This window comes from Coregonus clupeaformis, chromosome 30, assembly GCF_020615455.1.
Source record: "Coregonus clupeaformis isolate EN_2021a chromosome 30, ASM2061545v1, whole genome shotgun sequence".
In the NCBI taxonomy this organism is placed as follows: Eukaryota; Metazoa; Chordata; class Actinopteri; order Salmoniformes; family Salmonidae; genus Coregonus; species Coregonus clupeaformis.
In genome coordinates this window covers 35921530-35949089 of record NC_059221.1, presented here as the reverse complement: position 1 = coordinate 35949089, position 27560 = coordinate 35921530, and the positions used below count along the sequence as shown (strand labels likewise).

The 27560-nt window shown below is 46.8% G+C and overlaps 3 protein-coding genes across 10 annotated transcripts in view; all 3 read left to right on the top strand.

The window, feature by feature from the left end:
- Positions 1–1155, top strand: part of dnah12 (dynein, axonemal, heavy chain 12) — a 41015-nt gene extending 39860 nt beyond the window's left edge. Inside the window, exons 69-72 of the mRNA XM_045209555.1 lie at positions 102–239; positions 377–468; positions 552–619; positions 839–1155. Of these exons, the coding sequence (XP_045065490.1) occupies positions 102–239; positions 377–468; positions 552–619; positions 839–1032 (492 nt within the window). The 3' untranslated portion in view covers positions 1033–1155. The remainder of the gene's footprint in view (positions 1–101; positions 240–376; positions 469–551; positions 620–838) is intronic.
- A 216-nt stretch (positions 1156–1371) lies between these two features.
- asb14b (ankyrin repeat and SOCS box containing 14b) lies at positions 1372–5546 on the top strand. 6 transcript variants are annotated; one of them, XM_041855757.2, is made up of 12 exons: positions 1385–1477; positions 1786–1886; positions 2172–2331; positions 2441–2496; positions 2931–3062; positions 3139–3297; positions 3402–3647; positions 3784–3949; positions 4059–4391; positions 4553–4754; positions 4889–5042; positions 5152–5546. In XM_041855757.2, the coding sequence occupies exons 3-12, from the start codon at positions 2213–2215 to the stop codon at positions 5319–5321; spliced, it is 1737 nt and encodes a 578-aa protein (XP_041711691.1). In that variant the 5' UTR covers positions 1385–1477; positions 1786–1886; positions 2172–2212; the 3' UTR covers positions 5322–5546. The 6 variants fall into 6 exon arrangements, with proteins under 6 accessions (XP_041711689.1, XP_041711691.1, XP_041711694.1 ...); XM_041855760.1 differs by having other exon boundaries at positions 1386–1477; positions 1786–2083; positions 2166–2331; positions 4553–4751; XM_041855753.1 differs by having other exon boundaries at positions 1386–1477; positions 1786–2083; positions 2166–2331.
- A 1312-nt stretch (positions 5547–6858) lies between these two features.
- tasorb (transcription activation suppressor b) lies at positions 6859–26034 on the top strand. Of its 3 annotated transcripts, none has more exons than XM_045209557.1 (20): positions 6859–7273; positions 8928–9073; positions 9584–9676; positions 9877–9949; positions 10659–10750; positions 10915–11209; positions 11438–11543; positions 11777–11880; positions 12460–12569; positions 12984–13056; positions 13154–13228; positions 14955–15749; positions 16106–16386; positions 16474–17652; positions 18136–18258; positions 19908–20067; positions 20478–20586; positions 20907–21085; positions 21205–21339; positions 24091–26034. In XM_045209557.1, exons 1-20 carry the CDS (start codon positions 6964–6966, stop codon positions 25563–25565), a joined length of 5913 nt encoding a protein of 1970 aa, XP_045065492.1. In that variant the 5' UTR covers positions 6859–6963; the 3' UTR covers positions 25566–26034. The 3 variants fall into 3 exon arrangements, with proteins under 3 accessions (XP_045065492.1, XP_045065491.1, XP_041711697.2); XM_045209556.1 differs by having other exon boundaries at positions 16103–16386; positions 24094–26034; XM_041855763.2 differs by having other exon boundaries at positions 16103–16386.
- Positions 26035–27560: the final 1526 nt, after the last annotated feature.

The window sequence follows — 27560 nt, the reverse complement described above, 5'->3', positions numbered from 1 at the left end:
TAGCATCAGTATTGTTTTTAAATCCATCATCAGCATGTATTCCGTTTTCTCATGAAGAGGGAACTCTTCTGTTTTGTTAACTAATGTGTTCTCCCCTGCAGGACTGGTATGAGAGCAACAAGCCCCATGTGTTCTGGCTGTCTGGGTTCTTCTTCACCCAGGCCTTCCTGACCGGGGCTATGCAGAACTACGCCAGGAAATACTCCATCCCCATCGACCTGCTTGGCTTCGACTTCGAGGTCACGCAAACAGCTGAATTAGAAGCGATTTTTGTTTTTTGAGGCATTGTTGTTAACAAGTTGTTACTTAAAAAGACCACTCCTCCTCTTGTTTGTCTGTTTTGATTAGTCTTTTCCTTCCCTCTCCTTCGTAACAGGTTCTTCCCATCGACACCTCAAACTCCTCTCCTGAAGACGGCGTCTACATCCACGGTCTGTTTCTGGACGGCGCTCGCTGGGACAAGAATAGGTAGAAGACACTCTCAAACAAGGGTTTTCTTAAAATTATACCAGAGAGTGAAGTGAACTGAGACTGATCTCTCCCCCTCACAGTGGAGTCCTGGCTGAGCAGCATCCCAAGGTTCTTTTTGATACAGTCCCCATCATCTGGATCAAACCAAGTAAGTTTGTCTCTCATCCAAAATAAATAAGAAATCATGGGAAAGCTATATTGGTATAACTATAACAAGACATTCATGGCTCTTTTGGTGTTTAGGTTTTTGGCTTCTCTATGCACTTCTCTTTCTCTCTGACTCCCTTCTGTTACTCTCTCTCTCTCTCTCTCTCTCTCTCTCTCTCTCTCTCTCTCTCTCTCTCTCTCTCTCTCTCTCTCCCCCCAGTTGAGAAGAAGGGCAGTGACCTTCCCCAGACCCTGTATGTGTGTCCGCTGTATAAGACCAGCGAGAGGAAGGGCACCCTGTCCACCACAGGCCACTCTACCAACTTTGTCATCACCATGATGCTGCCCACCAGCAAGCGCCCGCAGCACTGGATCAAGAGAGGCGTGGCCATGCTCTGCCAGCTGGACGACTGAGGACACAGAGGAGGAGGGAAGAACACACTATTTCACACAGGCACTTTACGTCATTACACCGAGACTTAGCTCTCTGGTGGATTCTCTATTTACTTTAATCATATTAAAAATACTTTGATGTAATTAACTTGTGTGGCTGTTGGTTTTGTTTAGGTCTGTTGAGTGGGAATACACACAATACCTGATAATGACCATAGCAGACCTGCAGTATGTGATACCTGCCTATGGCCACTGGGAGGTGTGTGTGCATGTGTGTCTGTCAGTCAGTTGAGCTGTGGGTAGAGTTGCAGTGTGCTCAGTGGGTCAGAGCCAGGTGCAGGGTGGGAAGGCCCCGTGATCAGATATAAATAGCTGGGGAGATATACATAGGTGTGCTTTGGAAGCTTAGTGTGTTTGACCCACTGAAGATTGTGAGGCCATCGGAGAAACAGCCTGTTGACTGAAGGTAAACAGAAAACAAAAGCTGTGTTTTGATAAGACATAATCCTCTGGGAGGTTTAAGGATGGAATGGTGTGGTGCATGAATGCCATTGTTAATCTGAAATGGTGTGATATGGTGCCATGTAAATGTTGAACTTTGAGTGGCCATTGCATGCTCAATTTACAGTAAGTGGCCTGATAACTGTAGAATAATAGCTGTTTTAATCCTGAAAGTTTTATCCACAATTCCTTATAAAGGCTGATGTAGTTTTCAATGTGCAATACCCAACACTACAGCCACAATTATAATGCACCAACCCATGCCTTGTTTAGCCTTTATTATGCATCTATCTACTGTCATCATCAAAGTCCCTGATAACGCCAATGCAGAGAACTGGGTCAGCTATTTCAAGCAGAACACAACCATTGAGCATGTAAATATACTGTAACGTATTCTCTCATTTTCTATGTATGTGATATGATAGTCAGCACAAACTCACAAAAATTACAGTGTGCAACATGGTTGCAATGCTCTCCAGTTTTACGGTTGTCTATTGTCTGTCTAAATGTCTGTCGAGGTCCTGTTGGTATTTGAGGCTGCTGGCTGGTCATGTGTATGGTCCCTGCCCTGGTAGGTAACATGTTGCCCTTTTCAAATACAAGTAGTTGAACAGAGAATGAGAATGAAGGTTCTTAACATAATGTCTCCCCAGCTCAAGTTAGTAGTTTCCTGGTGAGTTGACCCTTCCTGGAGTGACAGATGAACTCAGAGACAGAGGCAGGAGATAAGTTTGACCAATCAGAAGAGGATGAGGACACACAGTACATGATTGAACAGAGCCTTCTGAAATACAACAAGCACAAAGGCTCACTCCCCAAGTAAGACCTCCCAAATGGCAAAATACCTACTGCTTTATTCTGTGTATACCACATGGGTTAGCTGTGGAATGGCCAAGTGATTCAGTGTTTATACATATATTTCACCCAGTGATCCTGCAGGCCCTGAAGGTGATCCTGATGAGATATTTACAGTGATAAAGGAAGGTGAGCATCATTTTTTCCATATCTTAACTCCTTAATGACCTCTGCTATGTGCGATCATCACTTCTCCGGTCTCATAGATTGTCTGGCCCCTATATCATGTGTGTGGAGTTGGGTCAGAGGTGGAATAAGATAAAGAGGGTTATGACCCCTGTGCCATAGAGGTTACAGCCAGTCTATTGACTTTGGCGCTGTTCCATTTCAGGGTACTGGAGGGCCCAGCAATGAATAACAGTTCTGGTCTTCGGATGCATCTCAATAGTCTAAATATAATTCCTCTACTTGTCTCATCTCATTACAGAAAGTGAAAACAATATGGTAGATGTCTACCAGAACATGTCTTTCACTTCTCCAGTTCAAACGAATGGAAAGGACAGGAGAGAAAGCCATGTCAGACTATTGAGACTTACCCCCTACCTGTCCTCCTGTTCTGTTAGGTGATGAGGAGGCCCTAACAAGGCTGGCTGAGCAACCAGGAGCCATGTCCAGAGTAGACGACAGAGGATGGATCCCGCTACATGAGGCCGCAGTACAGGAGAAGAAAAGTATACTGGAGATCATCTTCTCAGGTACTGGTATAGAGACATATCTCAAGGGACTTTCCTGCTAAAATCTAGGTAGTAATATACAGGTCCATGTGTCCAGCCTCCCCCCAGGGTGCAGAGCAGTGCCGGACTTTGAAGGGAGAGACACCTCTCTTCCTGGCTGTAGTGTGCGGCCTGAGGGAAAACGCTACGTTCCTGCTACAGAACGGATGCTGTCCAGACCTCCAGAACGATGACGAGGAATCTCCACTCGTGGCAGGTATTCAAAACGTATCTTAGATTTTCGTAGATTTCGATTTTTGTTTATGGAGCACAACTTTAACCTTCTGCCATTCTTCCTGCTCTGTCAACTATTTCCTACAGCTATAGTAAATGACCAATATGATTGTGCCTCGCTCCTGATTCGCTGCAATGCCAAGGTGGACCAAACAGGAGATCTGGAGCGGACTGCCCTCCATGAGGCCTCACTCCTGGGTCTGGACAATTTTGTTTACCTGCTACTGCAGTCTGGAGCCGACCCAAACGCAAGGGATGTTGACAAGTTGACCCCACTGGCACTGGCTGCAGAGACAGGGCACCTGAACGTAGTGGAGGTCCTGCTACAGAAAGGTGTGTGTGTCTGTGTGTGTGTGTGTCTGGACCATATGGAGTGACTAACTTTGCATTTCTGTCTCTCCTCTCTATCTTTCTCTCTCACTTTCTTTCTCCCCTCCTCTCTCTCTTGCTCTCTCTGTCACTCTGTCAGGAGCCAGCGTGCAGTCTCAGACAGAGGGCTCTTTGCTGTTTGAGGCGGTTGCATCAGGGAATCCTGACATCATCTCTCTGCTGCTGGACTATGGGGCAGACCCCGACATGCCCAACCACAGCGGGCACCTACCCATCCACTGTGCTGCATACCATGGGCATCTGCTGTGAGTGGAGAAACATCTTTACTTTATATACCTCTTTTATATTTATTTCTTTATTTTTCTGCTGTTAGGAGGTACAGATATTGAAAGCTCTTCTCCTCTCTCTCCTCAGGGTGTTGGAACAGTTGATATCCGCAACAAAGATGGAGGCAGTGAAGAAGAGTGGTATGAGTCCCCTCCACTCTGCAGCTGCTGGGGGACACGCCCAGTGCCTGGAGGTCCTTCTCAATGCAGGCTACGACCCCAACTTCATGCTGCACCCACGCGTGCGCAATAAATACGATGACGAACGCAGGTCGGCTCTTTACTTTGCTGTGTGGAACAACGATGTCCAGTCTACCCGTCTGCTGCTGGAGGCTGAAGCCATGGTCAACCAGGACCCTGTCAACTGTCTACAGGTGGCCCTGCGGCTGGGCAACTACGAGCTTATAAACACTCTGCTGAGGTAGGAATCAAACTCAGGTCCAATCATTTCAAAATCTCAATATACTTTACAGTAAAACATGTTATGTGAGTGAGATGAATTATCCTGTCGTATGCATTTTTGTTTACTGTGTACTGTTAATGTAGGCATAATGGATTTTGTTGGTCTTGTCAATCAATCAGGTACGGTGCCAACACCAACTACTATTCTCGTGTCAACACAACACACTTCCCATCGGCACTGCAGTATGCACTGAAAGATGAGGTCATGCTGAGGATGCTTCTCAACCACGGATATGACGTACAACGCTGCTTTGACTGTCCCTACGGAGACAGTTCCCATGACTACACACCCTGGACGACCTCGGTCACCAAAGACATGGTGGTTAGACACCTAGTGCTAAGGAGAATCCAAACATTATGTGGTCATTGTAAATGTGGTTATTACAAACTCTCTCTCTCTCTATTTCTCTCTCTTTCTGTTTGTCTCTCTCTCTCCTTTTTTGTTTCTGTCTGTAGTTCTGTGAGGTGATAACAGTCAAGTGGCTGAAACACATCTCAGCACAGGTAGTGCGCATCATGCTGGACTACACAGACCACGTCACCCTCTGTGTCAAACTCAAGGAATGCCTGAAGACACAGAAACAGTGGCCTGAGATATGCCATATCCAAGGTACGGTAATGGAACTGCACTGCACAGATTCCTTTTCACAATAATTATTATGTAATTACCATTTGACCAAATTCCTGGTAAATAAAGCATGACCCTAATGCCCCCTCAGAGAATGTGCGCAGCCTGAAGCACCTGTGTCGGCTGCGTATCCGGGACTGCCTGAGCCGTCTGCGTCTGCGATCCCCAGCCTTCATCAGCTTCATGCCTCTCCCCACCAGGCTTAAGGACTACCTCCGATACAGAGAGTACGACGTCTACAGCAGGGGCAGCCCTGACTGATCATAACATAAAGGCACTCTCCAAGAAAGTTCAAGTTCATTATCAGTTGGTCTGGACCTTGTTTACTTTTGAAAGTGTGTGTCTCTTTAGGTCCTACTTGAGGATGAACAAACAAGCAATATTCTCTCCCTTTTTTCCTACTCTGAAAGTATGTTATTTTTTATTTATTTTTATTTAACCTTTATTTAACCAGGTAAGCCAGTTGAGAACAAGTTCTCATTTACAACTGCGACCTGGCCAAGATAAAGCAAAGCAGTGCGATAAAAACAACAACAACACAGAGTTACATATGGGATAAACAAAATGTACAGTCAAAAACACAATAGAAAATCTATATACAGTGTGTGCAAATGTAGTAAGTTATGGAGGTAAGGCAATAAATAGGTCATAGTGCAAAATAATTACAATTTAGTATTAACACCGGAGTGATAGATGTGCAGAAGATTATGTGCAAATAGAGATACTGGGGTGCAAATGAGCAAAATAAATAACAACATGAGGATGAGGTAGTAGGGTGGGCAATTACAGATGGGCTGTGTATTATGTTATGTCATAGGCAACACAATGTGTGTTGCTCCTAGGTAGAGCATCGTGGGTCACTGAACCAACTAGGATAAGCTTGTTAGGTTAAAAACATTTGTCAAGAACTTAATGATATTTTTGTATAATTATTGAATTTGTAAGGAATTACAAATTGAGGGATTTTTAGAGATTTTGTGTAATGTTCTATTTTTATCTGTGATTTACAAGAATTGTATTTTGTCATTAAACATTTGAACAGAACTCTTAGAACTGGGTTCAGGAACCTTATTATATTTTCATCTAACATTGAAATCCATGTCACCTGTTTTGCACACATCATATGCCATCATTGGAGAAGGCATACAAATCGGAGAACATATGACTGTCCATTGTTTTCTTATAGTAGGCTTTCATTTGTCAGATGTCATTCTGGATACATGGTCTCAATTAAATAGGCCAGCCAAAACGCAATAAGCATTTCCCACTCAGACCACCACTCTGTATATCAAATGTCAGACTGAAAGTGGATAGGTCATGGTGTGTTATTGGGCCTATACTATTTATGGATATTCCTCTGATTCAAACAAATGCCTGTTTATGTCAATAAGTTATCATGTGTCACAGACGGTATAAAAGCATCACTTTAGAGACAGAAACTGTTTAATTTGACAATATGTTTTTGTCAAGATTTCTGTAGTACGCCAGGCCTTAGTGGAAACGCATGTACATTTCTTTTGAGTGGAGTATCCCTTTAACATCTGTATAAATTAAATAAAGATTGTCATATGCAGAATCTGACTCAGTCACAGTAAGCCAGCCGCCCGCCCCGTTGGCCTATAGTTGTCCACAAAGGTAGACACAAACACTAGTTCAGCCAGCTGCTGTCTCAAACACTGAGGTATAATAACGGTCTCAAAGGAAGTTATTCGACTCGAGGGCCTGTAGGAGGCGCGGCTTTGCTTGAATGTAAACAGAGTGACGCCAGCGCTTTGCCTTGGTGGAGAAGAAGGCATACGTCATATTCACAATGGCGGAGGCAGGGTGAAGAGTAGAGTGTGTCAGTTAAGTGGCGCAGTAACCAACTACATTGCCCGCGAAAGACGCTAACGGTGCCCGAAAAATGGCCCTGAACCCCAAAGTGGAGAGAAAAACTGACATAGAGTGTTCGAAGACCGGTGAGCTCGACTTGGAGAGCGGCAATAGCAAGACAAATTCGTTGTCAGCCGCCATCTCGGCCACATCCAACCAAAATGGCGATCAGACTGGATGTGAAGACGGTGTAATGCCCGAACAAGAAGCCTCTGAGCGGCGGAGGAGCGGGCAGACGACCGCGAGAAGCTCCAATAATTCACCGTTACCCGGCCAGAGACAGGCTGAAGAGTTGCCAAGGAGAAATTTTCAGATCCCGAGGAAGATCAAGGAACGGAAAGGTTGTGCCCTTTCTCTAGTACTAGCTAGCTATTTCCAACAGAGGCTGCCCTGTGTTTCATAATTCAAGTGCTGCATGTTGCAAACCCGCGTTCCCTACCGTCAGAATTTAGATTAGCTATTGACATGGATTGTGATCCATCTTCAGAGGGTAGTTACCGTTAGTTTATTGCGTGCAAATAAACTATTGCCTTGGTAAAGGTAATATCGGTTCCCGTACTCATCTCTCGGTCAGCATTGCAGGTAAGTTTCAGCCCAGGCGCGAGAAGACAAGCACGTGAAGAGATGCTGCCCATCAAGCCTCCATATTACTTGGGTCTAAATGGAGGCTCATGTGGAGAGTGAAATTAGTTTTGATGGTATTCAGCTGAGGATTTTGAAAGCTTGTGTAGTAAAGTCCCTTGGGTTGTACACACACCACACCCATCTTATAGGATCTAGGCCTAGACTGGTTACCATGGCCCTTCCATGAAGCTTCAGAGATAGTCAGCCATCATCCCATATCTTCACAGATTTGATACAGATTATAGTAGACAACAAGTCCAGACCCCAGTTTGAGTATTTTTGGGTAGAATAAATGTAACTAGCTATACAGTGAGACCATTGGTCATCCAGGAATAGCCAGACTGGGAGAAGCTGCTAAGAACTGTTGTGGTATTAGCTAGGCTAGTTCATTCTTTAGATGGGTTGCTGTGCTGGTCTTGGCTCTTACATAATATTTTGGGTTTATATAACATTACTCCTATGCAATGGACACAACCATGTGCAGTGGAGGCCTGTTTTGTCATGGGTCCATTGCTTGGATTGTCATCAGAAAGAGCATCTGTTCTATACCAATGGTGCCCACTATATTCACAGGTTGCATGTATTTGGTTTTCGTAGTTGGGGTGATGCCGAATTATGATGCACAGCCTGCATGCAAAATACAATCCATCATACAAGTTGCTCTACGTAAAGTTTAATTTGATATTATTGTCTCTAGAATCTGGCCTATGGCTTGATGGATATGTCAATATACCCATTTTCAGAATGCATATGCTAGTTTTAGATTTTCCCTTTCCTTAGTGTGATGTCAGCGCATTTGGAAAATAGACTGGTGGATGAGACTTGGTTGGACATATTGCATCATAATAATTTAGCACAAAGTACACTGAGAACTTTGCCCCTTTTTATGCAGAAATATTGGATATAGGGTGGTAGGGTCATTTGGTGACCTTCAGATGAAGTAGCATTAGATGAAGATGAGGAATTGCTATTGTTAGAGGTCTGCGTTACAGGGCAGACCCATCCAATCACTATAACCATGGCATCCATGTGGGGAAATGAAGCTCTTTTTAGTGTACTAACCATCTTGTATAGTTTTGATATACTGTCTATCACGAATACTGTCCTCATGCTCTGTAAACATCTGCGTTGGGGACAATTCAATATCCATGTGTGCCTCTAAGCACTAGGCCTGCTCACACACCACCAATCACTTATAACCCCCTCCACAACCCTTATGTGCCTAATTCCAAATTGTGTAAATATGAAACGTTTCCATAAGCAATATGGAGAACAAAAATCCACCTGTCCAATTTGTGCCAATCAGATCCCTGAATGATACTAATCCTCTGTTTCTCTCTTCCCTCTCTTGTCATCCCTGCTCCTCTGCAGGCCTGTACCAGTTTCTGGCCCCTGACTCCCGGGAATTTGAGGGCCTTGTGAAGATCCTCTCCTCCTTCTACCTGGATGCATCGTCCAGAGGGACATTCTCCTACTGCAAGGCCAGGCTCATTCACAATGAGCTGCTGGAGAAAGAGGTAGCACCACCAAGCTCAACCATATTATTATTATTATTATCATACCCCCAGCTATTCATTTTTTTTTTTATATATAGACAATTTTTCCCCCATCATATTTAACACAAACCAACCACATGGTACACCAAACTATACAGAAGTCCAGTGGGCCGCAACAAATAAAATACAAAAACTATAACAGTAAGACAAACCGTCGGCTGATCAGTCAGCCTCAGGCTGTTGTCAACAGCATGGCCCAAAGATCTGTTTATAAGAATTCCCATTTACTATCACTTTAGTCAAATCTCCACTTCCTAATGTTCAAACAAAATAAAACACATACCCACTGCTGATATTCTTCCCAGACTGGCACAAAACACTAGTTAATAGTTTTGCACGACCAACAACAAATACTCACTTCATACCTCACTGACATTGACCCACCCACAAAACCAGTGTGCCCTTTATATTGTTCTGCTTGCATCTTTTGTCATGATGGCATATTTTCTCCTGTGTTTGTGTGTGTGCCAGTTCATTGAGAAGAGGAGGGAGCTGAAGCAGGAGGGCCGTACAGACCCAGAGCTGGTGGAGTCCTACTGCTTCCTGTTCCCAGACAAGTCCAAGGTGAGCCTAACGGCCTGCCTGCCTCACCAGGTGGTGTGGTATAGCTCCGTGATTTAGTACTCTGATCTAATGTTGCTGCTACAGTCTGGATCTTTACAATTGGATTAAGCATTAGGCCTACAATCTGAGCTTGGCTGCTGGGCTCCTGGTTGTCATTTGAAAACCACTGTGTTTTATTTTTTGTGATGTTCTTTTTCCAGCTCCCTTGGATATGTGAGAAGGGTCTGTCTGTGGGACACTCCAGGATCACTACACTAGGAAATCCAGCAATGGGTGAGTGTGTGTGTGTACTTACTACCGAATGTCATGTATGATATTGTTTTTAGGGAGAGTTTGCAAATGTCCAGAAGGATGGCTTTTCTTAGCGATGTTGGGGGTATGTCAGTTAGAAATAGGCTTGTCACGATACCTGATTTTTCCTTGGCAAAAAGGAAAACACAAAGCAGACTAAACGATTTGGTCCTTTTAAAACCCTGCTGTATGTAACATAGTGTGGAAAATAAACATTATTCTGGGTGTCAACATAAGACTGTTTTGTTTCCAACATTAGGACTGTTTTCCTCAGGAAATGTAGTCCACTTAATGTTTTGTTTCCTTTCCACGATACCGCTTGAGTTTTGCAATACTGGTATCGTGACAACCCTAGTTAGAAATGGATCTGCTTTTGAACGTTAAGGTTTAATTGACTATCTCTGTAATAGAGGATCATCTGTATGCCTCATTACTGTAAGAGTAGCTTTATCCACTGCCAGACAGCTTAGCATGTCTACCAGATACGGTTACATAAGAAGATACCTAATGCATGGCCTAGCAACAGCTGAGTATTGTGGAAATGTTTATCACCATCCCTCAAACCTCTGTCATCAACTATTAACCCACACGTAAGCATTTCAATTTTTGTTCAAGTCAAAAGTTAGTTGTCTATGCATGGTTTTTACCTCCTTAGTTTTTTCTTGACTTGACTTTTGTTTTGTCATTTCAGGTGTTTATCTGTCCAAATTCTCTGATTTGCTTCAAATGAACCCGTTTGAAGCAGGCACCTGTGGAGACATTGTCATATTTAAAGTCATGAGGGTAAATACATCTATCACACTCATTATGGACACAACTGAAACAATATATATCTTATGAACACCTAGAAAGTAGTTGCTTACTTTGCAACAGCCTATTATTACCAATGTTGAGTGCAACACCAGTTTTAATCATCTCTGACCCAGTGAGTGTGTTTGTCCCTTTAGGGCCGGCTGAAGAGCATCTTTGAGAACATGCCTAAGAGTGTCCTGGACCCCACGCCCAAGTTTGACTGTCACGTCTCCAAGAACGCCACGCGGGTCACCTCGTTGCTGTCCTACAGGGCTTTTGAACTCACGCAGCAGTACTTCTATGAGTTTGCTTTTGATGAGATCAAGCATCGGCCCAGGCATGTGTGTCCATACGCTGTGGTGTCTTTCCAGTACAAAGGCAAGGAGTCCGCTGCTGCACCTATGGCTGCACACAGGTTCAACAGCACTGTCTGTGAAGGAGGAAGCAAAGGTACGCTCCCATTTTTGCCTTTTCACCTTATCTCTCTGCTTTAGTCTTCTTACATTTGTATTAAAAATAGAGGCGTAAGTATTGGTAGCATGTAGTTTGATAGCTACCTTGGAAGTTTGGTATACTGTGCCCATATTTGACCTGTGACTGTTGACTGGGGCCAGTGTTCCTATTGCAATTGTAAAGTGTTTTGAATGTACTTTAAATAAAGTTTGATTTGCCTGTCAGGGATGAGTAGCTACACTGTGTGGAGTGGGCCGCTGGTGAACAAGGGACAGGAGTTGTGCCAGGTGTCTCTGCTCTCCTTTACACGCCACTTCCTCCCTTTCAAACTGTGAGTACCTCTATTGTCCATACCTAAAACGCATGTATTTGTTATCTGTACCTAAAACGCATGTATTTGTTATCCGTACCTAAAATGCATGTATTTGTTATCCGTACCAAAAATGCATTTATTTGTTATCCGTACCTGAAACATGGATATCAGTAGTAACTCATAGTTAATAAGCATGTTATGAGTACTGTAATAAGTTGATTGAGGTGTGTGTGTGTGTGTGTCCTATGCAGAACGGAGACGTTGGAGATGAGTATGGGGATGCAGCTGGACCAGGTGAAGAGGAAGATCCCCTCTGTTCTGTTCTCCTGGGACACCTACAGCAGAACCAGAGAAGGTCCGAACCACTCTCCTCTCCAGCCTTAGTCCTAGTCTGATTCATCTATTCTCTGACCAAGACAACAGTCCATAGATGCTATAGAATAACCGAACAACAACACAACAGTCCCTCCAGGATTTCGCTTGATTTTGCTGTGTCAATTTGGACATTTTGCATGGCAATTTGCAATAATTTTGTCCAATTTGTCACATGCGCTGATGAGGAAAAAAGCTTGTTGACATGTTGCTTGATTGAGCCATTTTATGCATTAAAAGTACAGTGATTGGTTAAAATTGCGAACCCTCTTTTTGTAGTGTGGCGATTGGACAATTATATGCGGTAATGTTGTGACGATTGGACTGTTTTATGCGGTAATAGTGCAGCGATTGGTCAGATTTGCAAGCCCTTGCATAATACGTTGGCAAAAATTGCGATTGCTAAAGAGGTGCTGACTTAATCTGACTAACAACAATGTAGGACCTATCACCCGGAATCACTGTGTTGGGTGTGTTTTTTTATATTTTATTTTCTTACTTTGGATTTAAATGTTTTTACTATGGAGTCGACCTTGTTCTGACCGAGGTGTGTGTGTTTCAGTGCTGAAGTGTGGGATCTACTGCAGCCTGTTTGAGGTGGTGGATTGGAAGGGCAAGGCGAGCAGCAGCACTCTCTCAGGACTCATACATAAACTGGAGAGAGAGAGGATGGTGAGTCACTCCCTGACTGTCCCTCTGCAGGATGTTTTAATGAACACTGTTTAATGATTATACAGCGACACTGGAAGGGTTAGGGAGGGGGATGTGGCATGGATCATTATATTATACAACACACCCAGGCTTTCACATGGGTTGCATTACTTTGGTCCCCCATAATATTTGATATGTAGATCAGCTAAACTGGTCAGTTCCCTAGAAATGGGCATGTCATGAAGAGTTGTTGTCATTTGTTCTCCATATTTATTTAAACGGTAGAGCTAACTCCAATCAGGGAGTTCCCATGCCATATATGAAAATAATTGTCCCTGTTTTAAGTGTGAATTTCTGCTGTTGCACATGCTGCACTGTATGAAAAGTGTTTGTTTAGATGTATTGAATGTCAATGTCTCCTCCTCCCCTGTGTAGGTGCTAGTGAAGCCTTTAGTTGACAAAGGTTTTCTCTTCCTCCTGTCATCTGCTCAGATGGTCAGTCCCAACGGTACGTCCTCTGTCTCTCACTCTTTCCATTGATCTGACATGTTGTTCTTTGTGTGGGTTAATACTGAGGGAGTTCTTGTGTGTTTGGTGGATTCTAGACCGTCGGGGGAGGGTTGAGAAGAGCCTGCAGGCACTGTTTGTCTTTCAGGAGTCCAGGGGAGTCGCCAAGTTCAGTAAGTATTCTAAAAGATCCTTCCTCAAACCACAGTTACAGCTATTGAATGTCAGGAACAGCCTTTATGAGCAGTATGTACAGTGGGGGAAAAAAGTATTTAGTCAGCCACCAATTGTGCATGTTCTCCCACTTAAAAAGATGAGAGAGGCCTGTAATTTTCATCATAGGTACACGTCAACTATGACAGACAAATTGAGGAAAAGAAATCCAGAAAATCACATTGTAGGATTTTTAATGAATGTATTTGCAAATTATGGTGGAAAATAAGTATTTGGTCACCTACAAACAAGCAAGATTTCTGGCTCTCACAGACCTGTAACTTCTTCTTTAAGAGGCTCCTCTGTCCTCCACTCGTTACCTGTATTAATGGCACCTGTTTGAACTTGTTATCAAACATGTCCACAACATCAAACAGTCACACTCCAAACTCCACTATGGCCAAGACCAAAGAGCTGTCAAAGGACACCAGAAACAAAATTGTAGACCTGCACCAGGCTGGGAAGACTGAATCTGCAATAGGTAAGCAGCTCTGTTTGAAGAAATCAACTGTGGGAGCAATTATTAGGAAATGGAAGACATACAAGACCACTGATAATCTCCCTCGATCTGGGGCTCCACGCAAGATCTCACCCCCGTGGGGTCAAAATGATCACAAGAACGGTGAGCAAAAATCCCAGAACCACACGGGGGGACCTAGTGAATGACCTGCAGAGAGCTGGGACCAAAGTAACAAAGCCTACCATCAGTAATACACTACGCCACCAGGGACTCAAATCCTGCAGTGCAAGACGTGTCCCCCTGCTTAAGCCAGTACATGTCCAGGCCCGTCTGAAGTTTGCTAGAGTCCATTTGGATGATCCAGAAGAGGATTGGGAGAATGTCATATGGTCAGATGAAACCAAAATAGAACTTTTTGGTAAAAACTCAACTCGTCGTGTTTGGAGGACAAAGAATGCTGAGTTGCATCCAAAGAACACCATACCTACTGTGAAGCATGGGGGTGGAAACATCATGCTTTGGGGCTGTTTTTCTGCAAAGGTACCAGGATGACTGATCCGTGTAAAGGAAAGAATGAATGGGGCCATGTATCGTGAGATTTTGAGTGAAAACCTCCTTCCATCAGCAAGGGCATTGAAGATGAAACGTGGCTGGATCTTTCAGCATGACAATGATCCCAAACACACCGCCCGGGCAACGAAGGAGTGGCTTTGTAAGAAGCATTTCAAGGTCCTGGAGTGGCCTAGCCAGTCTCCAGATCTCAACCCCATAGAAAATCTTTGGAGGGAGTTGAAAGTCTGTGTTGCCCAGCGACAGCCCCAAAACATCACTGCTCTAGAGGAGATCTGCATGGAGGAATGGGCCAAAATACCAGCAACAGTGTGTGAAAACCTTGTGAAGACTTACGGAAAACGTTTGACCTGTGTCATTGCCAACAAAGGGTATATAACAAAGTATTGAGAAACTTTTGTTATTGACCAAATATGTATTTTCCACCATCATTTGCAAATAAATTCATTAAAAATCCTACAATGTGATTTTCTGGATTTTATTTCTTCTCATTTTGTCTCTCATAGTTGACGTGTACCTATGATGAAAATTACAGGCCTCTCTCATCTTTTTAAGTGGGAGAACTTGCACAATTGGTGGCTGACTAAATACTTTTTTCCCTCACTGTATACTTATGTCTGCTACCCCCCCATTGACCATGTCCCTGCCTCCCCCAGCGCCCAGACTGTCAGAGCAGGAGCCCCTGTCAGCTGAGCCCCTGCCCCCTCTCCTGGCCTCCATGGACCCCTTCATCCCAGCCCTGCACTATGCCCTGCTCAAGATGCGCTCCACCCCCGATAACAAGCACCTCAGCACCGTGGTGGAGCGCCAGGCCTTAGACTACCTGACCAGGAGGGACAGCGGCCGGGCCTTCCTCCTCCCAGAGTACCAACAGACCCTGGACGAGAGGGGCAGCGTGCACCCCGCGCCCCGCCCCAAATCCAACATGGAGGGCCTGCTGCGCTCCTACCTCCACGGCCTCTCCTCGGCCTACGTCCTCCCCATTGTCAAGGCCAGGGACATGATGGACAGGATCAACCAGCCTCCGCCTGCCCCGGCCCCAACCATCCCGGATTACAGCCCTGTGTCAGACTGGGGGGGCTCAGGAGGGTCAGACAGACCAGAGAGGGTGGAGAGGCAACCTCCAGAGAGACCAGAGAGCAGCAGGAGGAGAGGGGGGCCGTCCCAGACCCATTCTAACGGGGCCGCAGCAGGGACAGGGGCCCCGGCCCAGAGGTCAAGGCTGGCCCAGAGTGAGTACGATAAGGACAAGATGAAAGAGCTGCTGAAGCTGATCCAGCTGCATAAGGCCCTGGTGAAGGAGCCAGGAGGGAAGGAGAGGGCCGAGGGCGGTGACGACGGGGGCTGGGAGGGCCCCCACGGCCTCAAGAGGAAGCTAGAGGAGGACGAATCAGGGGCCATGTCTAAATACCTACGGGGAGCCCACTTCAGCAACGGAGAGCCCAGTAGAGGTGAGACTGGTTTGTGTGTGGGAGGGAGCAAAAGATTGTATGGGAGAATGAATGAGAGATGGTGGTGGAGTGGCGCGAGTCTGTGGGGGAGAGGCGCGAGTCTGTGGGGGAGAGAAGGAGAATAAGGGAAAGAACAAGTGGGAGGGAGAGAGTTTGGTAGGATGTAGTATGGACTGAGTAAGTTAACATTCGTACGCCAACCTAAGAGAGAATATTGACATTTTAAATGTAGGTCTTTATCATAAATAATATCCTTTCTGACCTTGCGGTGTGTGTATATTGTAGAAGCCTACCTTATAAGCATGGTAAGCATGGCTACATCCCTTTTAACCCCACGGTCTCTGTCCTCCCAGTAGCCCAGGGGGGGGAGGGAGAGAACTACAACCTGGCAGCAGTAATGGAAAGTATGGGGATCACTGACCTAAGGGACAGGGGCAACACTTCCCAGGCTGCCTCAGCCAACGAGACACAGCGCCTGCTCAAGATCCTGCTCTCCACCCTCAACAAGGCCATGGCTCAGGGCGCTGCCGCGGCCCCCTCCTACCTGCCCGAACACGGGGAGCCCTCCATGGGCTCGGCCTGCGCGGAGAAGCCGAATGAAGGGCGAGTGGAGCAGGCCCGACAGGACTTCTTGGAGGTGAGAAACGTGTGTGGGAGAAAAAATTAAGTATGGACTGGTGTTTGTGATGGAGTGATGTGACTGACCATGTTGTTGTGTGTTTAGGAGCAGACGGCGTGCAGTCTGGCCAGCCCCTTCAGCCCCGACTCTCCAGGACAACAACCACACACCTCAGACAACCCATCACTCACCTGGGAACTGGCCTCTCACACAGACAAACCTATCCCCTTCTTTGAATCTCAGAACGATGGCGACCTCGAGCAGAGGAAAGTTCTGGAGGTGGGTGAGAGAGGTCCGAGAGGTGCCTCCCTGGAGCGGGAGAGGGTAACCAAGGAAGCCTCAATAGATAGGGTAGCCAAGGGGGCTTCCTTAGAGAGGGAGAGGGTAGCCAGGCCACCCAGCACTCTGGACACCATCGTAAGCCAGGAGCTCCACTGCCTCTTCAACTCCATCCAGGGCCTCATGGACAGCCAGAAGATCTACTACAACTCCCAGCTGCCCTCACGGCTGTCCCCGCGCCACACCTGGCAGCCCAACTGCTCCTTCTCAGACTTTGTGGCGCCCTATGTCGTGTCTGTCCCTGTCCAGGGCCACGTCAACACCCTGTGTGAGAGAATGGGCCGACTGGTGCCCAAACCTCGCCACACTGACTCTGCTAAAGCACCTGGGGCTCGTTCTACCCTCCATGCTCCCTCCGCCACCGTGCCACCCCCTCCACACACCCTCAACCCCACCCATCCTATTCCCTCTTTCCCTCCCCCACCCCATTCTCTCACCTCCATCCCTCACCTTCCTTCGATCCATCACCTTCCACCCCCGCCTGCCCTCGTCCACTCTCCCGCCCCTATCCTCATCACGTCCCCGACCCCCAAGCCTGTCCCCAAAACCAAAGCACAGCCCCCTCAGGCTAAGAGCTCCTCTTCCTCCCAGAGCCGGCCCAAACCGGACCCATTCATACAGACACACAAGAACCCCTCTGCAGCACAGAAGCCCTCCACTGAGAGGAAGTCAGAACCATCTGCCTCAAAGAGAGAGGTCTACTCCCCCTCCCAGGCCTCAATGGACTCCTCAGACTCCACCCCAAAACGGCCTAAACAAGCTGCCATCATAGCCCCCTCTCCTCTGACCCCGGCATCAGCCGCTGGACTACTGATGGGCCAGCTGAAGCCTGAGGTGTTCAGCAGCCTGGTGGAGATCTTCAAGGACGTGCAGAGGAACACGGTCAGATTCTACATCCACTCTGGAGAGGAGGAGGAGGAGAGTGACGTCTGTGTGGAGATCAAGGTACTGTAGGCCTCCGTTATGATCAACACTCATGTCAATGTTTGCCCGTAAGAAGAGAAACTCATTCTCACTGATGATTGAGCTAACACTTCACCAATACCTTTATCCAAGCTTTCTCTGACACAGGCACTGTATTATCCGCTGTAATTATCTACACTGTGACGGGACGCTCATTGGCTTACCTTTTCAGTGTTCCCTCGTGTTGTTGGTCTGCAAACATCATGTTAAACTGACGTTGTCCTCTGTAGGATGAGGAGAGTCACATTTAATTGTCTTCTCCTTGTTTTACTGCAACAAGAACACTTCATGGCTGTCTGCATTCTCTGCCATAATACATTGTAGTACGCTACTGAGATAAGAGTGTACAATATTGCACCACTATCCTCTTTTCCTCATCCCCTCCTCGTTAATTTGGTTTTGTGGTGTGTTGCTGTCTCCTGCTCCTGTTTTAAACTCCCTCTTTCTGTCTCCTCCCTGTGACAGGAGTACTTGCTGAGCCTGGGCAACACAGAGTGTAACCCCCAGATGTTCCTGGAGAATAACAGCAGTCTGGATAAGCTGCTCATCGTCATTCAGAACGAAGACATCTCAGCCCATGTCAACAAGGTAACATCATTACCATCCTGGCTGGCTGACTGGCTGGCTGCTAGGATGAGTCACGCCACCAGACAGAATGTTGTCTGCACAGGGAGAATTATCCTCAGCCCCCAAGAAATGATCTGAAATAATGGAATTCTAATTGGACCTGTGGAATTGATTTTAAATCCACCAAAAACCTGGATGGCGCAAAGATACTTTTGGTCATGTAGTGTATGTGGACACCTGCTCGTCGAACATCTCATTCCAAAATCATGGGCATTAATATGGAGGTGGTCCCCCTTTGACGCTATAACAGCCTCCACTCTTCTGGGAAGGCTTTCCACTAGATGTTGGAACATTGCTGTGGGGACTTGCTTCCATTCCGCCACGAGCATTAGTGAGGTCGGGCACTGATGTTGGGCGATTAGGACTGGCTGGCAGTCTGCGTTCCAATTCATCCCAAAGGTGTTAGATGGGGTTGAGGTCAGGGCTCTGTGCAGGCCAGTCAAGTACTTCCACACCGATCTCGACAAACCATTTCTGTATGGACCTTGCTTTGTGCACGGGGGTATTGTCATGCTGAAACAGGAAAGGGCCTTCCACAAAGTTGGGAGCACAGAATCGTCTACATTTTACATTTACATTTTAGTCATTTAGCAGATGCTCTTATCCAGAGCGACTTACAGTTAGTGAGTGCATACATAATTTCTTTATTTTTCATACTGGCCCCCCATGGGAATCGAACCCACAACCCTGGCGTTGCGAACCACATGCTCTACCAACTGAGCTACATCCCTAGAATGTCATTGTTTGCTGTAGCGTTAAGATTTCCCTTCACTGGAACTAAGTGTCCTAGCCCGAACCATGAAAAACAGCCTCGGACCATTATTCCTCTTCTACCAAACTTTACAGTTGGCACTATACATTCGGGTAGGTAGCGTTCTCCTGGCATCCGCCAAACCCAGATTTGTCCGTCGGACTGCCAGATGGTGAAGCGTGATTCATCACTCCAGAGAACGTGTTTCCACTGCTCCAGAGTCCAATTGCGGCGAGCTTTACACTGCTCCAGCCGACGCTTGGCATTGCACATGGTGATCTTAGGCTTGTATGTGGCTGCTCAGCCATGGAAACCCATTTCATGAAGATCGTGACAAACAGTTATTGTGCTGACGATGCTTCCAGAGGAACTTTGGAACTCTGTAGTGAGTGTTGCAACGTGCTTCAGCACTCTGCAGTCCCGTTCTGTGAGTTTGTGTGGGCGACCACTTCGAGGCTGAGCCGTTGTTGCGCCTAGACTAGATTTCCACTTCACAATAACAACACTTCCAGTTGACCTGGGCAGCTCTAGCAGGGCAATTTGACAAACTAACTTGTTGGAAAGGTGGCATCCTATGACGGTGCCACGTTGAAAGTCAAATTTCTGTGTGCTCGATTTTGTACACCTTTCAGCAACGGGTGTGGCTGAAATAGCCGATTCCACTAATATGAAGGGGTGTCCACTTACTTTTGTATATATAGTGTAAACGGGTCATTCATTGAATATATAGACAGAGCTGGAAGACATGAACATCACTGCAAATTGTCTCGACAGTCATCACTTCTTTCTCACACAAATGTTAATTTCGATGTGAAGCATGAATTTAAAGGTAGATTCTGAACCATGTTCCCCCTGTCAGATCCCAGCCCTGGTGTCGTTGAAGAAGCTGTCCACGGTGAGCTTTGCGGGAGTGGACAGTCTGGACGATGTGAAGAACCACACCTACAACGAGCTCTTCGTCTCCGGAGGATTCATCGTGTCTGATGAGTTTGTCCTCAACCCAGACTTCATAACACACGGTGAGTCTGCTGAAGCTGTCATCAACATTCATTGTGATGTGTGGGATCCACATGTGAATATTAAGAGTTATGCTTTTTTTTGGGTCACGTTTTCTTTCTATGAAGTTGGATAAATGCCACTGGGGATTTTGTTTGTTAATGAGATGCATCTATATTATATGGTCATTAGAAACAGTATTTGGACATTTTTTTTTTTTTTTTTTTGCAATTCAATCATTGTTTTATGTACCATGTAGCTGTGTCATTACATTCTGGTTAGCAAAGTGGTCATATATTGACTACAGATGAAAAGGGAAAAGACTGAACTCATGACAGGGCATTGATTTAATGGGATCAGTGTGTGTGTGTGTGTTGTGTTGTGTTCCCTGTGTAGACTGGTAATGTGTTGTGTTATTGTGTTCCCTGGGCAGACCGGTTGCAGGCGTTCCTGCGGTTCCTAGAGGAGCAGAGCTCTCCAGAGAACCCCTGGCAGTGGAAGATCCACAACAAGTCCCAGAAGAAACTCAAAGAGCTGGGCAGGTCAGTAACTACTACCATTCAGCATGACCCGAGACATAGACCTCTCTCAATCCATTCAGTAACTACCTCCATCCTATAGTACTGCCAAGTCTTTCAATCAATCCAGAACCTCTCTTCGAGGTCCGAAGTAGTAGTAATAGTAGTAGTAGTTATTAGTAGTAGTAGTAGTAGTTGTGACTGTTTTAAAAGGCTGAAAAACAATAATACACACATTATCATCACATTATCATGCTTTCATCCAATATTTTTGTTTGCTTTTTGTCTTACGTATTCAGACTATTTTAGTTACAGACAGCCCCACCTCCTCTCTCCTCTCATAGGTTGAATGGTGATGCCATGGCTCTCCTCAACCTGCTGACAGCCTATCAGAAGAAGCACCTGGTGGAGTTCCTGCCTTATCACGAGTGTGACGCCCAATCACGTCAGGCCCCTGATCTGGACTGCCTGGTCAAGCTCCAGGCTAACCACACCCAGCACCGCCACTTTATCTTCCTCACAGGTACCACCATCATCATCATTATCGTGACTCATCATCATCATCTCCTGACCCTTTGTGGAACATTATGTACTGGTATGTGTATTAATTGAACACCCCTCTCTTGTTGTTTGTCCCTCCAGAGAGGCGCTTTGAGATGTTCATGCAGTACTCCAGGAACGGCATAGTGATCGCCAGCATTGATGACATCATGACCAGTTTCCACAACCTGATTGGCTCCAGAGATCAGAAAGAGCTGGCCACACCGCCCTCTACTGGTGGGTGATGTCAACAACAACTTTACAATTACATTGATCTTTGGCCCTGTTCAAGTACTATGAATTGCATCTCATTGCTTTAAGTAAAGTCCAAATGTTTTATCAAATTTTCTGTTTGGAATAAATCAATAACCTTTTCCCTGTCCTTTCTTTTTCTTCCTCTCTTCTTCTCTACTCCTCTCTTCTTCTCTACTCCTCTCTTCTCTACTCCTCTCTTCTTCTCTACTCCTCTCTACTCCTCTCTTCTTCCCTACTCCTCTCTTCTTCTCTACTCCTCTCTTCTTCTCTACTCCTCTACTCCTCTCTACTCCTCTCTTCTTCTCTACTCCTCTCTTCTTCTCTACTCCTCTCTTCTTCACCACTCCTCTCTTCTTCACCACTCCTCTCTTCTTCACCACTCCTCTCTTCTTCTCTACTCCTCTCTTCTTCTCTACTCCTCTCTTCTTCTCTACTCCTCTACTCCTCTCTTATTCTCTACTCTACTCCTCTCTTCTTCTCTACTCCTCTCTCCCCCTCTACTCCTCTGTACTTCTTCCTCTCCCCTCTCCCCCCTCTCCCCCTCTCCCCCTCTTCCCCTCTTCCCCTCTACTCCCCTCTACTCCTCTCTTCCTCTATTCCTCTCTCCCCCTCTATTCCTCTCTCACCCTCTACTCCTCTCTTATTCTCTACTCCTCTCTTCTTCTCTACCCCTCTCTTCTTCTCTACCCCTCTCTTCTTCTCTACCCCTCTCTTCTTCTCTACCCCTCTCTACTTCTTCCTCTCTCCCTCTCTACTCCTCTCTTCTTTACTCCTCTCTTCCTCTCTACTCCTCTCTTCCTCTCTACTCCTCTCTTCCCCTCTCCCCCTCTACTCCTCTCTACTTCTTCCTCTCTCCCTCTCTACTCCTCTCTTCCCCTCTACTCCTCTCTTCCCCTCTACTCCTCTCTTCCTCTCTACTCCTCTCTTCCCCTCTACTCCTCTCTTCCCCTCTACTCCTCTCTTCCCCTCTACTCCTCTCTCCCCCTCTACTCCTCTCTACTTCTTCCTCTCTCCCTCTCTACTCCTCTCTTCTTTACTCCTCTCTTCCTCTCTACTCCTCTCTTCCTCTCTACTCCTCTCTTCCCCTCTCCCCCTCTACTCCTCTCTACTTCTTCCTCTCTCCCTCTCTACTCCTCTCTTCTTTACTCCTCTCTTCCTCTCTACTCCTCTCTTCCTCTCTACTCCTCTCTTCCTCTCTACTCCTCTCTTCCTCTCTACTCCTCTCTTCCTCTCTACTCCTCTCTTCCCCTCTCCCCCTCTACTCCTCTCTACTTCTTCCTCTCTCCCTCTCTACTCCTCTCTTCTTTACTCCTCTACTCCTCTCTACGTCTTCCTCTCTACTCCTCTCTCCCCCTATATTCCTCTCCCCCTCTTCTCCTCTACTCCTCTCTTTCCCTCTACTCCTCTCTTTCCCTCTACTCCTCTCTTTCCCTCTACTCCTCTCTTCCTCTCTACTCCTCTCTTCCTCTCTACTCCTCTCTTCCTCTCTACTCCTCTCTTCCTCTCTACTCCTCTCTTCCTCTCTACTCCTCTCTTCCCCTCTACTCCTCTCTTCCCCTCTACTCCTCTCTTCCCCTCTACTCCTCTCTTCCCCTCTACTCCTCTCTCCCCCTATATTCCTCTCCCCCTCTTCTCCTCTACTCCTCTCTTTCCCTCTACTCCTCTCTTTCCCTCTACTCCTCTCTTTCCCTCTACTCCTCTCTTCCTCTCTACTCCTCTCTTCCTCTCTACTCCTCTCTTCCTCTCTACTCCTCTCCTCCCCTCTACTCCTCTCTCCCCCTCTACTCCTCTCTTCCCCTCTACTCCTCTCTTCCCCTCTACTCCTCTCTTCCCCTCTACTCCTCTCTCCCCCTCTACTCCTCTCTACTTCTTCCTCTCTCCCTCTCTACTCCTCTCTTCTTTACTCCTCTCTTCCTCTCTACTCCTCTCTTCCTCTCTACTCCTCTCTTCCCCTCTCCCCCTCTACTCCTCTCTACTTCTTCCTCTCTCCCTCTCTACTCCTCTCTTCTTTACTCCTCTACTCCTCTCTACGTCTTCCTCTCTACTCCTCTCTCCCCCCTATATTCCTCTCCCCCTCTTCTCCTCTACTCCTCTCTTTCCCTCTACTCCTCTATTTCCCTCTACTCCTCTCTTTCCCTCTACTCCTCTCTTCCTCTCTACTCCTCTCTTCCTCTCTACTCCTCTCTTCCCCTCTACTCCTCTCTTCCCCTCTACTCCTCTCTCCCCCTATATTCCTCTCCCCCCTCTTCCCTTCTACTCCTCTCCTCCCCTCTACTCCTCTCTCCCCCTCTACTCCTCTCTTCCCCTCTACTCCTCTCTTCCCCTCTACTCCTCTCTCCCCCTCTACTCCTCTCTACTTCTTCCTCTCTCCCTCTCTACTCCTCTCTTCTTTACTCCTCTCTTCTTTACTCCTCTCTTCCTCTCTACTCCTCTCTTCCTCTCTACTCCTCTCTTCCTCTCTTCTTTACTCCTCTACTCCTCTCTACGTCTTCCTCTCTACTCCTCTCTCCCCCTATATTCCTCTCCCCCTCTTCTCCTCTACTCCTCTCTTTCCCTCTACTCCTCTCTTTCCCTCTACTCCTCTCTTTCCCTCTACTCCTCTCCTCCCCTCTACTCCTCTCCTCCCCTCTACTCCTCTCCTCCCCTCTACTCCTCTCCTCCCCTCTACTCCTCTCTCCCCCTCTACTCCTCTCTTCCCATCTACTCCTCTCTCCCCCTCTACTCCTCTCTCAGTAGAGCATGATGAGTGTATAGAAGAGGAGGATATGTCGCTGGACTCTGATGACGACAGCCACAACCAGGTGATCGTCGAGCATCCTGCCCAAACCCAGGAGGGGGGAGCAGGAGGGGGGGGCATGGGGGACCCGACCCAGCAGCCCCCCTTACCCGAGTCAGACGAGTTCCGACCCCCTCTCCCCGACCAGCTCAACACCTCTGGCCGACACACCCCCTCCTCCCTCTCCTACTCCAGCAGCACCCCCAACCTTTCCAACTTCGCTGCTCTCAAATCAGCCATCTCCCAGTTCAAAGCCTCCAACCAGGTTGGTAGGGCGGACATAGGCAGCACTTCGCCAGGAGGGTTTTCTGTCAACCCCCACCAGAGCTTCCTGTGTCCGTCCACCCAGTGGGTGTCCTACTCTGGCTCCTCCGGCTACACGGCTTCCCCAGCCTATCCCGCCTCGCCCTGCAGCAGCACCCAGGAACAGGACTACAGAAACCCAGCCGCAGTACCTACTACAGCCCCAGGCTCCACTCTCACCACAGGGCCTCTGACCAGCCAGGCCCCCCTCACCCTACTGGACATCCCCCAGCCTCCCCCGCCTCCTCCACATCTCATGATGGGTGGGACTCTGTCCCAGTCGTTTAGCCTGCCTGGCTCTAGCTCTGTTAGTGGAGCAGCCGGGGTTGCTGTTGGAGCATCCTTCTCTACAGTCAGCAGCACTAGCACTCTGCCCAGCACAGCCATAGGGGCCTCTTCCTCTTCTCTCTCCACTGCACTAACATACTCTGACCCTGCTGTTGCCACCACAGCCTCCTTAGGCCTGGGCTATACTCAGAGCGACATGGCCCAGCTTGGCTACCCGGCAGGGGTCAGCTCCAGCGCTAATGGGACCCCCACCCAGCAGGGGGACAGGAGACTCAGTGGGCCCGGGGAGAGCCTATGGGGGTTAGGAGGAGGAACCCCTAACAGCCAGGGAGGGGCCACGCCTGGCTCGGTCTCCCACAGCGGTCTCACCCAAGGTGGGGAGAGGGAGAGGACAGGCACTCCTGGTGGCAGTACCCCTGGAAGTCAGGGGGGAAGGACTCCAGTGAACAGTGTAGAAAGCCTTGGAGCGGGCATGGCTGTTCCCTCTGTGGCCACCAGGGGGGGCTCTATAGCTAGGCCCATGCTGCCCATCCATGGAGGGACTGGAGGTAGTCGAGGCGTCGAGGCCAGTGTCCATCCACTCAGCGGTGGTGGCTACGGCTGTTTAGGTGCCATGCCTGGACAGATGGGTATGGGTCGCGGGGGTATGGGTCCCGGGTCATTAGGGGGGTACCGAGGGAGAGGAGCCCCACAGGGAGGTCTCTGGCCAAGGCCGGGAGGAGGACCCGAGCGGCCGGATGGAGGTGGACCCTGCGGACCCTCCTGGGGTTACCCGAAGGGGAGGGAAGAGGGACAAGATTACTACTCAGATTACACATACTCACACAACTACTCCCCCTGAACAGACAATCATGATTACAGAGGGGTTAACGGACACGCCACACTCAGAGACTGGTAGAGCTGGCTGAATGTACATATTTACTTGTCAAACTCTTTGAATTGATAATAGTCAGAAAGATCCTGGTTTTTTACAAATAAACTTGATACAGGCAGGGCCGAGTGTCGATACTGTCGTAACCGTACGCTCTTTACATGTAAGCTGTTTCAGACCCCTGTTCCGACCACTATATTTATAATTGTCAAGAAATGTAATGGCCTTCCAAGCGTCTCGGTTTTGTTTTATTTTTTATTCTTTGTTTTTTTCCCGGTTTTGAAACGGTTTGTGAACAAGGGGGAAAAGGCAGACTATTTTTTTAAAGAAAGAAAAAAGAGAAGTGAAAGGCACACCACTTTCGCTGTTGGTTTTCTTTTTTACATCCTTGGTTGTTCCCCAAAAAATATCTATTAAAATAAACATGTTTCAAATCGTATCTTGCTTTTATGACTTTTAGCATGATCATGATGACTAGCAATCAAAAGCATGCACCACCTGTTATTGGGTTCTCTTAATTCTTCTAGTATACCCCCTTCAGATCCATCCCTCAGTTTTATGATAAATGAATAGTCCTGAAAGCCTTTTGGACAGATGAGGTTTAGCATATCATGGAGGTGTCATAAGCTTCTTAACTCTGTAATGGGAAGGATTGTTGGAGTTAAAATCTATACTAACATTTTGGTATGGAGCGCTAAGAACTTCCATTACTCTATAACAGACCTCTATCATTGGTTTAATAAGGACTTTGGTACAGAAGAAATGACATTCTGATATTTTTTACACTAATTGACCAATCACATCAGATCGTTTTAAGAGCTGATCTGCTTGGTTAAAATACCATTAACTGAAAAAAAGATCAGAATTGTAGTCCCATCACAATAAATGGGACTTTGATACAGGAGAAATTAGTAAATTTGCGAGTCATGCTGGAAGGCCTATGGCTGCGTTTACACAGGCAGCCCAATTCTGATATTTTTTTCACTAATTGGTCATTTAACCAATCAGATCAGCTCTGGAAAAGTATGTGACAAGATCTGATGTGATTGGTCAAAATACCAATTAGTGGAAAAAAGATCAGAATTGGGCTGCCTGTCTAAGCGCAGCTATAGTGTCCTAGGAGAGGATAAAATAAAGTCTGGATTTCTGCTCCAGTCCAGGACTAGCAGCTGATTCATCAAGACCTTGATATTGTGTCAGTTGTGTTAGTGCTGGGCTTCACCCAAAAGCCTGCATACAACATAGCTAAGGTCAGGACTAGGGGTTGTCTTGGAGAAAGTGAAATAGCCTATAAATAATTAATGCAACATGTCTTGGTGGCATGTGCTAAATGGCATATTATTATTATATAATTTTTGTCTCTGTTTCAGAGGGTTTCACCACCAGAGGGCACTCCTTCTATTGGATAATATGTAGCTGTGGGTTTCATCACCAGAGGGCTCTCCTTCTATTGGATAATATGTAGCTGTGGGTTTCACCACCAGAGGGCACTCCTTCTATTGGATAATATGTAGCTGTGGGTTTCATCACCAGAGGGCTCTCCTATTGGATAATATGTAGCTGTGGGTTTCACCACCTAAGGGCACTCCTATTGGATAATATGTAGCTGTGTCATACCAACCAACACACATCTGCAGAGGATGCTGATCTTCTGCCAGGTAAGATTTTCATACAACATTCAAGTTGCAATTCAGTTACCTGTCTCTTGCCATTCAGATGAAATGGTACAATATGATATGATTTTTGGGTTTATTGTGTTGTTAGAATATGTATATTTAGGTCACAGTTATAAAGTCCATGTTCCGTATGCCTTTTGCATTTTACTTTTTGTACATTATTTGGTCACATGGATAATATGGAGCTCTGACATACTCACATCTATAGGGTGCTGATTTTCAGCCAGGTAAGGTGTTGATAACCTACAGCATCCAAGGCTGCGTTTACACAATTATTGGCAAAAAATCA

Excerpts from the sequence above, each read along its gene's own strand:
- asb14b (XM_041855755.1), top strand. The coding sequence starts at position 2,213 with ATGAACTCAGAGACAGAGGCAGGAGATAAGTTTGACCAATCAGAAGAG. Across the intron at positions 2,332-2,440 it reads CACAAAGGCTCACTCCCCAA|TGATCCTGCAGGCCCTGAAG; the intron begins GTAAGACCTCCC and ends TATTTCACCCAG. Across the intron at positions 3,298-3,401 it reads GGAATCTCCACTCGTGGCAG|CTATAGTAAATGACCAATAT; the intron begins GTATTCAAAACG and ends TATTTCCTACAG.
- tasorb (XM_041855763.2), top strand. The coding sequence starts at position 6,964 with ATGGCCCTGAACCCCAAAGTGGAGAGAAAAACTGACATAGAGTGTTCG. Across the intron at positions 11,881-12,459 it reads CTACAGCAGAACCAGAGAAG|TGCTGAAGTGTGGGATCTAC; the intron begins GTCCGAACCACT and ends TGTGTGTTTCAG. Across the intron at positions 16,387-16,473 it reads CCCGACAGGACTTCTTGGAG|GAGCAGACGGCGTGCAGTCT; the intron begins GTGAGAAACGTG and ends TTGTGTGTTTAG.